Source organism: Pezoporus occidentalis, unplaced genomic scaffold (genome assembly GCF_034315485.1).
Source record: "Pezoporus occidentalis ecotype Australia unplaced genomic scaffold, CSIRO_AGI_Poc_V1 ctg12, whole genome shotgun sequence".
Taxonomy (NCBI): Eukaryota; Metazoa; Chordata; class Aves; order Psittaciformes; family Psittacidae; genus Pezoporus; species Pezoporus occidentalis.
The window spans coordinates 5,771,905-5,786,299 of record NW_026912994.1 but is presented as its reverse complement, the minus strand read 5'-3'; the positions used below and the strand labels follow the sequence as shown (position 1 = coordinate 5,786,299).

General features: G+C 40.7%; 1 protein-coding gene across 15 annotated transcripts in view; it reads left to right on the top strand.

The window, feature by feature from the left end:
* Positions 1-14,395, top strand: part of KALRN (kalirin RhoGEF kinase) — a 520,424-nt gene that overhangs the window by 340,963 nt on the left and 165,066 nt on the right. For 14 of the 15 annotated variants that reach the window (XM_062607041.1, XM_062607047.1, XM_062607044.1 and 11 more), the window contains 4 exons: positions 4,846-4,965; positions 7,608-7,826; positions 12,340-12,489; positions 13,436-13,550. In XM_062607041.1, coding sequence (XP_062463025.1) covers positions 4,846-4,965; positions 7,608-7,826; positions 12,340-12,489; positions 13,436-13,550 — 604 coding nt within the window. The remainder of the gene's footprint in view (positions 1-4,845; positions 4,966-7,607; positions 7,827-12,339; positions 12,490-13,435; positions 13,551-14,395) is intronic. The other variant, XM_062607043.1, reaches the window with a different exon arrangement.

The following is a 14,395-nucleotide window of genomic DNA, read 5'->3' as shown; positions in this document are numbered from 1 at the left end:
ATTCATTCTCAGACAACTCTCAACCTAGAAACTGGCAGCACCAACACCACTGCATACATTTTCTTTCAAAGTCCACTTTGATGTAAAAATTTTGCAACCCTAAATGAAAGTACTCACCTAAATTTTTATTTTGAAAATGTAGTCATTTTGCATTTCTGATATTTGAAAGCCAACTGCTCATGAAGCTCCACAGCTCTGTAGTCTGATTTGCCTGTAAGTATCACAGACTCTGTGATATAGTCACTACCTTACTATGATTATGACGTATATTCTTTTTCCCATAGGTTCATAAAGTTACTCACACACAGCTAAACTTGGAGTTTTGTGTTATAGATTTATGATGAAGTAGAGGCATTTTAACTTACAATAGAAAATAGAGAGGAGTAATATGTGTAGCAGAAATGATAGAAATGCAGGTTACTGCTATCTGACCAAGTGTCACTAGTCCACTCGACCAGGATGCCAGTTGGTCAGCCTGTGGCTGCTTTTGGAGCCATACAGTGGCAGTGCAGCATTCTCTGTAGGTACCTGATGTTACTTGCTTCATTATCAAGTATCAGCTGGGCCTTAATTATTTTACAAACCAAAATCTAACCAAAAGAAATACTTACTGTGTACTGAGCTATATAATACTGTGGGAGAAGAAGGGTGCCTTGAAGCAGTATTTCCTTAATGGATCTTAGGACCATCAGAGCTTTCATTACTATGTGACCCCTCAGCAAACCAGTAGTGAAGACTAGTTTTATTTGTTCAGCTGAATACTCCTTTGCTTATTAACATATAAATTACCAGAGCTAGAGTTTCCCTTAGAAAGAGGCAAATTAAAATGTATCTGTGCCCTATCTGTTTGGTTTCCTTTAGATGAGTCATATTCCCAACCATTTAGTGAATTTGGGAAGTATATTGATTTTGGCTTTTAGTTCATCTCCAGTCCGATCCAGATTTCCTTCACTTTGATTTCAGTGCATCTGAGACGATGGATGATCTCATTACCAAATTGCTCTCACTCTTGTGAATCAGATGATATGTGGTTGCCGTAAGACACCTACTGTAGTTCTGCTGACATAGTAAAATTGGTCAAGGCTGCTACGTGTACATATGTTTGCATTTTGATATAATGGCTCATGGAAATACAAAGTCTTTTAACTGTCTCTATCTATTTAAGTCTCATGTACCAGGGATTTCTGCTTTATGTCATATGCACCAAAGCTTTGAATGCCAAGACAATGAATGTAAGTTTGCAGCCATTATAGCAGAACAATTCCAAATGAGATGTTCTGTGAACTGGTTTAGAGTGGAAAGAGTATAGATCATTGATTCACATACGCTTTGTTATTAAGAAAGATCCTGGCCAAGACTGATTTCCCCTCATTTGGACCCCACTCATTTTTGACAGAAACTACAGAGCTTGGATTGCTTACATAAAAGTAATAGGAGAACAGATTTGAGGAGGTTAGTTTAAAAAACAAACTCTCTAATGCTGTGGTTGCAGCTGTTTGGCTTTCCTATCCCCTTATTGTACCTTTGTATGTTTTATTTCTGGTTTTCATAAGTGTTGAACTTGCCCTAATTTACTCCCAGACATCCTCACAGTGTCCCACTACACTTGCTTTCCAGGTTGTTTTGAAGTGCGTTTATTCCTTTTCATGTGCCTGTTATCCACCCAGTTTTGCTGTTTTGGCATTAGATTTCCTTCCAGGTGAATGTGCCCAAAGGATGACTGGAAGTAGTCATTTTAGAGACACTGAATATATTTAGTTTTTTCCCAATCTAACATCACAGAGCTGCTGGAAACTTGATGCAGTTTTGAACATGGCTAAAATTGCCAGAAGGTGTTCTTGCTGGTGGTTGTGTCTGTGGTAGTAAGAGCCTCTCAAAGAAGCTGCTAAGGGTCCAGAGATACAAAAGATTCACTAACGTCATTTTGCCTTTAAAACTTAAGAATCTTTTACCATCGTAAAGGGTGCCTTTTTATTTTTCCTGTAGCATCTGATTCTATGCTCGGTGAAGATAGCGAAGTTTCAGGGTATGAATTTTAAAAGAATTTGATACTGTTATTTAATTACAGAGAAGCAGTATACAAAATTGTAGCCTGATTTAAGCAAATTGGAGTCAAAGGTAGGAGTTGTCTCAGATCTGACAACCCATGCCTTGAAGTGAAATTGCTCTCCAGCATCAAGTGACTTTTATCTAAGATGCTGTCAGTGTGTTTCTGCTTCTCCATTAAAAAAAAAAATAGTTAGGCTTTTTATAAGTCTTTGGAGATTTATTTATCTCCAGAATTATTTAATCTCTGCTTCTACAAAGTTGATAAAATCTGTAATTTGAAGTAAATGACTGTTTAAAGACATCTTTTGCTGTTGGCCTTTATGCACATAGCCAGATAATGGTGAATCTATTAATACAGGAAATTATTGGAGAAGTGTCTTGGTGCTTAATTAGCTCCTATGCATATTTCAATGAAAAGTTATTAAGTGCCATATAAGTAGGAGTCAATTTATGTGCAGGTCTTGTAAACCAGATAGAAGTGTGTAAATGCTCTCTTCCAACCATTTCACAATCTCCTTCCAAGCCAGTGACACAATGAAAGGCTCTGTAGGTGACTGGTTTTTGCATTTAGACTTAAGAAGCTTTGGGTATGCAACTGAATTTTTCTCATTCTGAAAGACATGCACAAAAGAAGAGGAGGAAAACAAGCTAAGAGAAAAACATGACTATGGAAAAAGCTGGTGCAATCCCTGATGAGGTTCTGACATTTAAGCATTAGACTTTTGGAAGTGGAATGGGGTAATTACTTAAGTTCTTCCAAACAAAATTTGCTAGTGCTTGGGTGCTCACTGGGCCTGGAAGGGGAGTGTAGGAGCTCCACAGTGAGCATCTGAACCCGCATTTTGGGGAAAGGAGAGAGGGGAACAACTCAGTAGTGGCAGCAGCCTTAGTCAAGACTTGAGTGCTGTAACCTTTGCTGACAAGATGTAGCCCATAAAAGCCTGACTTGAACTGCTTTACCCTGGGTATTTTTGGAGTCAACAAAACAGCTGTACGGAGGAATTAACACTAGAGGAAACCTAGTTGTTTGGTTTCCAACCATAATCAGTTGTTTGGTCTCTTCCTCCTTGTTCGAACTTGTTACTATTGGCTTTTTACTTATCAAGTTGCTTTAAGACTTGAGTTTTCGGGTGTGTTTCTTTTTGTTGTTGTTTTAGTATTTAGAGACTCAGATATTTGTGTGAAATCTGTGTTCAAACCTCTGTGGCAGCTTTTGAAAATTTCAGCTCAGAAAAGAAAAAAAAAAGAAGAGAAAATAAAAAGCTGCTGCGTTTTTAGCTTACCTACTCAGTGTTTTCTGCACTCTAAATAGCCCAAGCCAGGGTATATACCATGGTATATAAAAAATGAAAGCATGTCTTGCTTGATCACATCCTCACTTCAAGTCTTTCCCAAACACTGTGATCCTTTGGTTAACTTCAGATTTTGGTACCATGTAGTTGGTAACAATGTATTTTTCTTGTCTGATGGATTATAGAAGATGCCAGCCAAAAAGATTGCCATATGATAACCTGATTTCTTTTCCTTTAAATCTTCGTCGCGTTTCCCACAACAACAGTAACACCTGCTGATGAAAGAGAGAAAGCTGACAAATGAAATCTTCCACACTGTTGTACTGAGCAGAATGTAATTTTCAGCAAATTAGGGTCAGCTATGTGTGTAGATGGCTTCCCTTTCTTCCTCCTAGGAAAAACTCATTTTCCTACCCTACAGGGAACTGAATGGCTATAATGAGGGTGATACATGATGGAGGGATAAAATCCAAAACAACAAAAATTCCGTATTTATTTCAGGCAATTTAATGTATCACTTGGTGAAAATGATGTACAAAAGGGAAATTATTATGTAGAATATTGCATCAAAGTCAATTGGGAGCTTTGTAAGTCACGAGCTATATTTAGGGCAGTGATTGGGCAGTCAGGATTTCCTGTGCATCTGTGAATTGAATTCAGCAACTTACTGCTTTATTGGAATAATTTCACACCTAAACAGGTAGAAAATAGGCTTTGAAACAACACAGCAAAGAACTTGCATGTGTTTTCTGGTTGCTAATTTTCCAAACGTGTCTTAAAATAGCAGAAAATGTTACTGCTTAAATGAATAAGTACAAGCTTGATAGATTAATTATGCACATTTAGGATTTGACTCTGTAGTCATTACAGCATTTTTGGCATGTCTACAAATAATCTGAATATCCCTGAAGTAAAGCCTCTTGACTAAATATTAAATTCAAGACCTGGGATTTCTTCCTAGCTGTATGTGCAGGTGGAAGCTCCAACTGCATCTTAACTCTGTGTTGGCTGAAACCAACTGTGTCTTCTCCCTCCTTAAGGCTAAGCTCTGACTTTTGTGTGGAAGAAAGTCAGGGACATGGTGCAGAAAGGAGTTGCATGGTCCATGATGCAATTTGGAAATTTGAAAGAAAGAGAGATCTTTATGTTTAATTTCAAATCTCCCTTATTGTACTTTCTGCTTTTGCCCTGGGTGTTTGTGTAGGGAAACATTCATTTTTGTAATCAAAACTTGGAAATGAAAGCTCTTTGCTTTTTGAATGTCCATGTAAATACTTTCGGAGTTTAATTCTTAAAGCAATAACTTCTTTAAAGCGTCTTTGCCATCTAAAAATGTATGTTATCAAGTCCTTACCTAGGCTTTCTTTCCGCTCACTGATTCAGCCTGAGACCACACTGAGCAAAGCACCTTTCCGTTAGCCAGATCCAAAGCTTTTTCTGATCAGTGACTACATAAACCTTTGTACTGAAGCAACCTTTCCATAAGCACATCCTTTCTTTACAGGTGCTTGGCTGGATCAGGAATGGTGAATCGATGCTGAATGCAAGCCTCGTCAATGCGAGCTCCCTCTCTGAAGCTGAGCAGCTCCAGCGAGAGCATGAGCAGTTTCAGCTGGCCATAGAGGTAACATGAATAAGTTAACTTAGTTTCTCCTTCCCAGGTGAATACCATACAAAAGGTTACCTATTGAGCGCCAATTGTTGCTTGCTTGGAGGAAGGGAAGGAATAAAAACTTTAGAAAATCATCATTAAACTTGTAATGCTGCTGGAAGTTAATAGTGAAATAAATAACTTTATCATTTGCAGCTAATTCTTCCCTGTCAGATATCAGCCTTTCCATTCATAAAAATGGCACTCATGCATCTTCTGATAACTTCTTTGGTAAAAAAAAAAAAAAGATTAAACTTCACAGAGTGTTCTGAAAATAAGAAAACTTTGTTAAGTCAGTTTCTTTCCATATCCATGATCCACAGATTATTTCTAAGTGTTTATATATGAATATCTTTGTTACTGGATAATGCTGGCACACGAAATCTTTGTTTCATTCAACTGTCCTTTTGTGGACAGCAGAAGAGACATTCAAACCCACGTAATGTTGAAGAAGAGGCAAGAGGGTCAATTTTAAAAAATTGCCTGCTAAACTGAGCTTTTGCCCTTGCTTGCCCTGAAGTAACACATCTTCGACATGGCCCTCAAAAACTAGCTGTGAGCCAACACATTTGCCTCACTCACAGGGCCAGGACATGGCAGGAGGAGTGGCACCTGCTTCAGGCTGCTTTGCTTTGAATGAGAAGGTAGTGGAGGGCTCTGGACTCCCCTGATTAGAGCACAGGAAGATTTGTAATTAGGCTTATTATTTTATGTATCTTTGTCATTATGAACAAACCCTACGCTCACAGGTTATGCTCACTCCAGTTGCTAGAAAGGGGATTCATTGCTTTCTCCTGTTCCTGCTCAAGAGGGTGTACATGCTTCCCAGATTATGTTGTTAGCTTTTTACAGACCAGACAAGTTGGAAAATCCCTTTCTGTGGTTTATATATGTTTGAAAATAACCAAAACTAACCCAAACTTTAAACTTTGAAAATAATAATTCCATAATGGAGGTTTTGGGGGATGGGGTGTCTTTATGTCTCTGCTGAACTTTAAGTAAGGCAATATGTATTATAGTGTTCCTAGTAAGTGCAGCGTTTAAATCTCAGCTGATGGCCTGTTTTGGTCCAGCTCCACTCACACTAAGAGCAGCTATTGCAGCTCCTAAGGGAAAGGAAGAAGTTTTCTATCAATTCTGAATGAGTTGACTGGTACCAAGCTGGGCTGACCACATCTTGGCAGCCATCACCAGACGACAGTGGGGAATAAGACACCCACTGGCTGTGTTATTGCAGCTTGCTGCCATTGGGAAAGTGCTTGTATTTGGTGGTAAATGCAAATCACAGATAGAGAAGAGGGTTATGCCACAGTAAGGGAAAAATAAGTTTTCAAAGGAAGAAATCACAAGATTAAATATTTAAATTGTTTAAAGCTCAATATGGGAAAGCGATCAGTAAAGCACACAAGGCAGACCATTCTCTAAAGGCATTCTAGATGTGGGATTGATTTTCAGTTGAAATCCTTTAAAGTCTATTTAAAACAAGTATTACAATTGTAACATCAGTAAAGCAGCTGGATATTAAATTTAACCAGTTGTTCTTGAGCATCTTCCTAGATGTTTCTGCCAAGTATTAATCCTTTCTTTACTAATAGCTTTCTCTGCATTACATTATTCATCAGTGTATTACCAGATGATTTCAAGCTTCTTTCCAGGTTCAAGGATTAGATCATAAAAGTATCACATGAGAATTTGTCAGCAGCAGTTACAAATGGGATGCTGAACAGAGGAGTCTTTGGGAGATTTTAGGGCTTCTGTTCAGAAGATTAAAATCAAATATTGGACTAAACCGTGCCTCAGCACAGTTACTCAGGAGGCTGTGAAGGGCCAGCGGCTATTTTCCTCTCAGCAGCTCAAACAGGAAGGTGTAACCATCAGGAGCTGGTGTAGGCTGGGGAATGAAGCGAATAATTCAGTCCTGTCTGTAAAGTGGCTACTGAGTAAACTGGGGAACAGTGGAGAAAAAACTCCCCACAGATCTGCCCTTAAAGGTAGCACGGAGTAGCTCCAGTATGAGTGACCTGACTTTCAGAAATATATCTTGTAGGGGCTGATATTTGTGATATAGTTTGTGCCTTTTATCAAGGCATCTTCATATCTTTTGGGGTTGGTGTTTCGTGTCCTGCAGACAGGACAATTCATGCTTAAGTGAAGCTGCTGATGGCATCAAACTGCCTGGCAAGAGTCGAATTAGGGTGATTAGGCCCATAGTTTGCACACTCTTTAGTGTCTGCTTTTGTATCTGCAGCTTGTGTGGAATGCAGTGAGCACTGAGTACAGGCTGGGTGGGAGCTCAGCACAACAGCTCCCTGCATTGGGGTTGTCCAAACGGATCCAGCAGAAACCCCACCCCAGGCTGTTGCGCAAGGGGCAGTAGCTGATCAGTGAAGCTAACCCATTTAAGACAGTGTTTGCTTGTCCCAAGCTTTAATAACATGTTGCAAATGTGTGTGAATAATTGAAACTAAAATGCTTTGCAGAAAGTAACTGCTAATTGAAGATAACTCTCTGAAAATCTTTCACTCTCTCACATCTCCATGCTCACACCTCGCTTCGCCTTTCTACCATACATCTGGCACATCTATACAACCCCTCTTTCCTCCCCTCATACACAGTCCCTCTTTCATGCCACTTCCTTACAGAAGACACACCAGAGTGCCCTGCAAGTCCAGCAGAAAGCTGAAGTGTTGCTACAGGCTGGGCATTATGATGCTGATGCTATCAGAGAATGTGCCGAAAAGGTGGCCCTGCACTGGCAGCAGCTGATGCTGAAGATGGAAGACAGGCTCAAACTTGTCAATGCCTCGGTGGCCTTCTATAAAACATCTGAACAGGTGAGCTGAACAGTGTCATATCTGTGCCATAGCATATCACAACAGCCTGGGATTTAACTCCCCGTACATGGTGAGAAGGTGTTGCTTCTCACCAAGATTGCACAGTGTTAAACTGTTCCAAATACCTCCTCTGATAATACCACTAAGGAGCAGTACTTATTCTTCTCCATTTTCCATGAGTAATCCTAAAAGTAGGAAGAGTGTGGCTTCAGTCAGCCCTGCTTACCCCTAAAAGCTGCAGTTTGTATTTTCACATATGTTCACATGTCTTCATCCACATATTAGTGGATACAAACCTTTCTGTCACCTGAACAGGGCCAGTGTTGAGCCCTCAGGGGATTCCCAGCTCATCAACACTAATGTGAGTGCACTCCACAGTGTAGCAGTGCTGATAGGTGTGGGTTTTCTACTGACCCTGAGCACAGGGGGTCTTCTGCCAGTAAGCGATCTCACAGCATTGGCAAAATTAAGTGACAGGACATTTGTTCCACTGGCATAGCAATGGTAAGCCACATATGGAAAATAGTTTGAACTAGTCAAAACTGTTTCTTTGACAAGTATTGTAACAAAAAGGAAAATGCAAAACCTACCAAACAAAAGAGAGGAACAATTTGCAGTGACTTTCATCTTAAAGATTTCCGTGAAAAAATCTAAGTCCTTAAGGTATTTTAATTGTCCCCTTTCCAAAGAGGCAACATTTCTGAAATGCCACCCTTTTTTTAGGATATCAGAGTTAATTTTGAGGAATATAAATCTGCTTTTTCTTGAGAACTGCGTGCAATTACTTACTTGTTACTTTGTGAGCAGTACTAGACAGAGTTTTCACTAGTTTTTCACCACGGTGCCAAAAAAGATGCCAAGATATGAAGGGATCTTTCTTAAATCTGTCTGCAACACAATTACAGCAGTATCCATTATATGTTGACACAACTTTACTTCATTCCAGGTGTCCATGAATTGCAAAATGCATTCCAGTTGATTGCTGGTACAGTGCAACTATTCATCCCTTGTGCAGACAGGTGCCATTTATACTGTAGTCAGTGAAAATTATTGTCACAGTGTGGGTACTCGAACACTAAATATATATTAGGGTAAGAGATTATTTTTTCCTTAGCATCAAGGCTGTAGATGACCTTTGGGCCACTTTTTGGTGTCATTTGTTTAATTTATTTTTAAGATTGTTTAATGTCTTTCACTGTGAAGAGTTTCAAATAGATTTACGTTCCCTGATGCATTCAAGATTGAAATGAATTACTGCTAGTGGAGGATTGTGAGAAATGAAAACCATTAACAGATTCATTAGTGCTTTATAGACAGTCAAATGTGCTGATCAGAATATGCATAGCCAGCAATTTATTAATACAGTCTCTCTTCATGTTTCCAAGTCCTAGACAAGCATCCTGCAGTGCCCACCAGTTCATTTATTAGTTGTGTCTATTTGGCAAATGTTTAGGGCAAAGATTATTCAGTCTTCAAATGCTTGTAAACTCACTGCTGCAAGTAGTCTGTCATCTTCTCTTGAGCTGCACAGCTGATCTATGGTCCTTAATGGTCTGCTCCCTGATGGGATGACAGTGGATTGAGTGATTTACTAGATCCTGAATTCTCTGAGAGTCTACAAAAAACATCTAAAAGGGTGGAGAGACTGACACAACCCGCCAAACTTTTTCATGCCTGTCTTCCTCAAGTATGCTACAGTTTTGATATAACTGGTGGAGCCCTGGCTTTCAAATAGCCCAGTTTCGCTTTGACTTCATTGACAGCCTATTTTATATTAGTTTCTCTCATCATCTTAACAGAGAAATGGTACTTGCATGTTCAGGGACCATCCTTTCCAGAAAGATGTGGATCGCAGGCAGTCCATATACTTCCATATTTTATGTCACTAAAGCCCAATAGAGTGCCAAAGTTTTTAAGAAGTAAAATTGAAATGCTTTTTTGTGCCTAAATAAGGTATGGGGCACTTGCTCTCCCTTATTGTATGAGGGTGAATGCTGGATTGCATTAAAACAAGATGACACGGGGAATTACAGAGCAGTCAGTCTCACCTCTGTGCCTGGCAAAATCTTGGAGCAGATTCTCCTGGAAGGCATGCTAAGGCACATGAAAATCAACAAGGTGCTTGGTGACAGCCAGCATGGCTTCACTAAGGGGAAATCCTGCCTGACCAATTTGGTGGCCTTCTATGATGGGGCTACAGAACTGATGGACAGGGGTAGAGCAGTTGATGTCATCTACCTGGACTTGGGCAAAGCATTCGACACTGTCCCACACGACATCCTTGTCTCTAAATTGGAGAGACATCAATTTGATGGATGGACCACTCGGTGGATAAAGAACTGGTTGGATGGCCGCACACAAAGAGTTGTGGTCAATGGCTCAATGTTTGGCTGGAGACCAGTAACGAGTGGTGTCCCTCAGGGATCGGTGTTGGGACCGGTCTTGTTCAACATCTTTGTCGCTGACATGGACAGTGGGATTGAGTGTGCCCTCAGCAAGTTTGCCGATGACACCAAGCTGTGTGGCTCGGCTGATACCCTGGAGGGAAGGAATGCCATCCAGAGGGACCTTGACACACTTGTGAGGTGGGCTGATGCCAACCTCATGAAGTTTAACCATGACAAGTGCAAGGTCCTACACCTGGGTCAGAGCAATCCCAGGCACAGCTACAGGTTGGGCAGAGAAGAGATTCAGAGCAGCCCTGCGGAGAAGGACTTGGGGGTGTTGGTTGATGAGAAAATGAACATGAGCCAGCTTCAGTGTGCACCTGCAGCCCAGAAAGCCAACCGTATCCTGGGCTGCATCAAAAGGAGCGTGACCAGCAGGTCGAAGGAGATGATCCTGCCCCTCTACTCTGCTCTCGTGAGACCTCACTTGGAGGACTGTGTGCAGTTCTGGTGTTCTCAACATAAAACGGACATGGAGCTGTTGGAACAAGTCCAGAGGAGGGCCACGAGGATGATCAGGGGACTGGAGCACCTCCTGTATGAAGACAGGCTGAGGAAGTTGGGGCTGTTCAGGCTGGAGAAGAGAAGGCTCCATGGAAACCTCATAGCAGCCTTCCAGTATCTGAAGGGGGCCTATAGGGATGCTGGAGAGGGACTCTTCATTAGGGACTGTAGTGATAGGACAAGGGGTAACGGGTTCAAACTTAAACAGGGGAAGTTTAGATTGGATATAAGGAGGAAATTCTTTCCTGTTAGGGTGGTGAGGGACTGGAATGGGTTGCCCAGGGAGGTTGTGAATGCCCCATCCCCTGGCAGTGTTCAAGACCAGGTTGGACGAGGCCTTGGGTGACATGGTTTAGTGTGAGGTGTCCCTGCCCATGGGAGGGAGGTTGGAACTAGGTGATCTTAAGGTCCTTTCCAACCCTAACGATTCTATGATTCTATGATTCTATGATTTCAGATGGTTAAATGCATAAGGTTCTGTTAAATGCATAAGGTTCTTGAACAGCCTGGCAACAGGGTAAGTTGATCAGTTCACCTCAGCTCACTGATTTAAAACCAGAATTTGATATGTTAATGAATGGAGTTATATGAAAATGTGTCTGCAATAGTGGGGTGGATGATGCTGGAGTCTCTTCCAGGCTATGCTCTTATTCATGTGGGAACCTCTGAGTTATAACTGTGTTCATATAAAAGTTGCAGGAGTGAGCAAGGAAAGGGTGAACATGGTTAGCTGGCCTCCTAGCAAAAACTGACTGGATCTTGAGTAATCTCAACATTGGAGTGTGTAGGGAGAGCTAACTGGGAAACAAGAGGAAAGTTCCACTTGCAGTTTTTTCAGTGTCTCCACAGGCTGCTGCTGTTCTCAGGATCTGTAATGTATAAAACTCAGCCTTGTCTGAGGCCAATGCACACACAATTTTCAGACTGTGTTGGTTTATTTATGTCATACCCATTTTTCTACCAAGATAGAAGATATGTGTGTAAGCCCTGTGCAGTGGAACACCTGCATCCACCTAGGTTGTGATACTGATTTAATGTCTATTGGTTTCCATCAGTCTTTAGAAAAGCTGTATGGGGAGCAACTAACATGCAGCTGAAAAGAATTAGTTCCAGCTTCAGACTTTGTTTCAGGAACCTATTTAAGCATGTGTTTTTCTTTAAGTATGTGCTAAGTTCCTTGACTTCAGTAGGATTTAAACACATCTAAAGCACCCTTCCAGAATGCGTATTGTTTCCTGAATGATCCACTGGGGCCAGACTGACCTCTGCCTTAATTCGGAGTTTTGAGTTTCTTCCCCCTCATTATCCATTGGAAGAGAAGAAGAATTCACCACCCTTAAACCAGATAAATTATATCCCAAAGAGCAGAGATCCCTACGGGTAAGAAAAGCTGCTAGATCACTCTGTCCAGGGCCTGTTTCATACCCAGTTATCCCCATGCCATGGCCCACAATCCAAAACATTTAGATTTAAAATGTCATTGGTCATAGACTTTTACTGAATATGTTTCTCCTGATTACGACTGTAGATAACTGAATTATTGTGCTATGGGCATGTTTCAGGTGTGCAGCGTATTAGAGAGTCTGGAACAAGAATACAGACGGGATGAAGATTGGTGTGGAGGTCGAGATAAACTTGGACCAGCATCTGAGATAGACCACGTCATCCCTCTGATCAGCAAACACCTGGAACAGAAGGAAGCTTTTCTCAAGGTCTCATTTTAGTTCTCTAGTAAATCAGAATAGTTCCTCATTAAGTACTCAATTTAGAGCAGTGTTAGTGAGTTTGAGAGGAGGCCCTGAGGTATACTTTTACTTCAGCTACTGGCTGGCTGTATAAATCCTAAACCAGCTTTGCACTTTTATAGTAGGGGTAATAAGCATTATCTTTAATGCATATCTCAGATGTCATCAGGGCTAATTAGGTGGCATTTGCATTGCAGTTGGAGGATGTTAATTGTTGTGCTGGTTCAAAGTTCAAATACTCAAAATTGCATATGATGAGCATGATAAATGACAGGTATTACACGTCTTTTTGGTGTTGGCTTATACAAACCATCCAGCATTTCAAATTTTGTTTTTGAAGCCAATAACTGAATAACTACTAACAACTGAAGCAATTGTGTGTCTGCAGGGCAGGACCAGGGTAGAGACAGATTTCCTACTGCCTTCCAGGTGCTGCTTTGTAAGAGCTGTGGAGCTGACAGGCTGACAAGTCAACTGATAATCAGCCTCCCACCTTCCAAAATTGATACACAACATGAAACTCTGCTTGCAAGCCCAGCTTAAGAAACTATGCCTTTGGATTGTACATTTTATTGAAACAATGAGTACTTTTCCTGAGAGATGGGGTTAGCTTTGATTAGATTGAAAATGTTTTGTACTAGCTCTTTATGACCAGTTGGTTTGTTATTGCCATTAATTTGCCTAATAAAACCATCAGCCATTATATTCAAAATTACTCATGTTTCAATACATATATGAGTCTGTTCATTTATTGGCTGAGTTTATTGACTATTAGCCTCTTAGCTGAAGCTCTCATGTTCCCAGACAAAAGAGAACTTCTCCCTGCAAAATGATCAGAGAACTCCCTTGGGTCCCCTTTGCTTTCTTTGCTCATCTTCACTGATTCTTTTTGGTTGGGGGCTGTTTTTCTTAGGCCTGTACACTGGCACGAAGGAATGCAGAAGTATTCCTCAAGTACATCCACAGGAATAATGTCAGCATGCCTGGAGTAGCAAGCCATACAAGGGGGCCTGAGCAGCAAGTGAAAGGTTAGTGCACCGATCCAGTGACAGCATTGAAGGTTTTTGTTGCTTCTCCTTCTGTTGTGACGTCATCCTAAAGTTTGTGAGCATGCTGAGAAAGCACCTTAAGTTTTTCTATCCATTGTGACTGAAATGATACATATGCCTGACACATTTAGCAATGGTAATGAGGCATCTCAGAAAGTGATCCTTCTCTGCTAGGCATGAGTTCTTATACAGAACTCTGCTGCTGCAAGTGGTAGTGGACTGGAGAAGAAAAAGAATTTGAAACATGGGTGCTTTCTGGCTTCTCTTGTCAGAAGAGTCCCAAAGTTGTTTGCCCCTAGGATGGATCTGCTATTTTTTTGTCCCTGGAATTCTGTTGAATGTCATACCACATCAAACAATCACCAGCAAAAGTATTTGACTGTAGTTACTTTCCTTTAGACAGAAGAGAACTGTTTACAATCAGGAGATACATCTGAGATGTTTAAAAATGTTTTCATTTCTCTGCTTAATTAAAAATTAATCTCTGCCTAGAAATGCTGCAAATGAGCTGAGTGATTCTGCAAAAATAAAACATTTTTGTTATTATTGCATTCTTACAAGCTGCAGAAAGATACAGGTTAAAAGCAGTGTGATCATTATATATGGGAGGGATGGGAGCTTGGGTTTTACCCAAAAGATGAAAAAGGTGCTACTGAAGAGATTATTTTCCTTCTTTTCAATGCCAGCTCTTCAGTGTTAACATGACTTTGCTCAAATTTCCCACGCTACTATGTCAAATGCTTGTTGTTGTGAACTGTTCCCTATAGTTGAAAATCATGGGAAAGTTAGTTAACCCCTGAATCAGTAAGCCCTTAAATATGCAC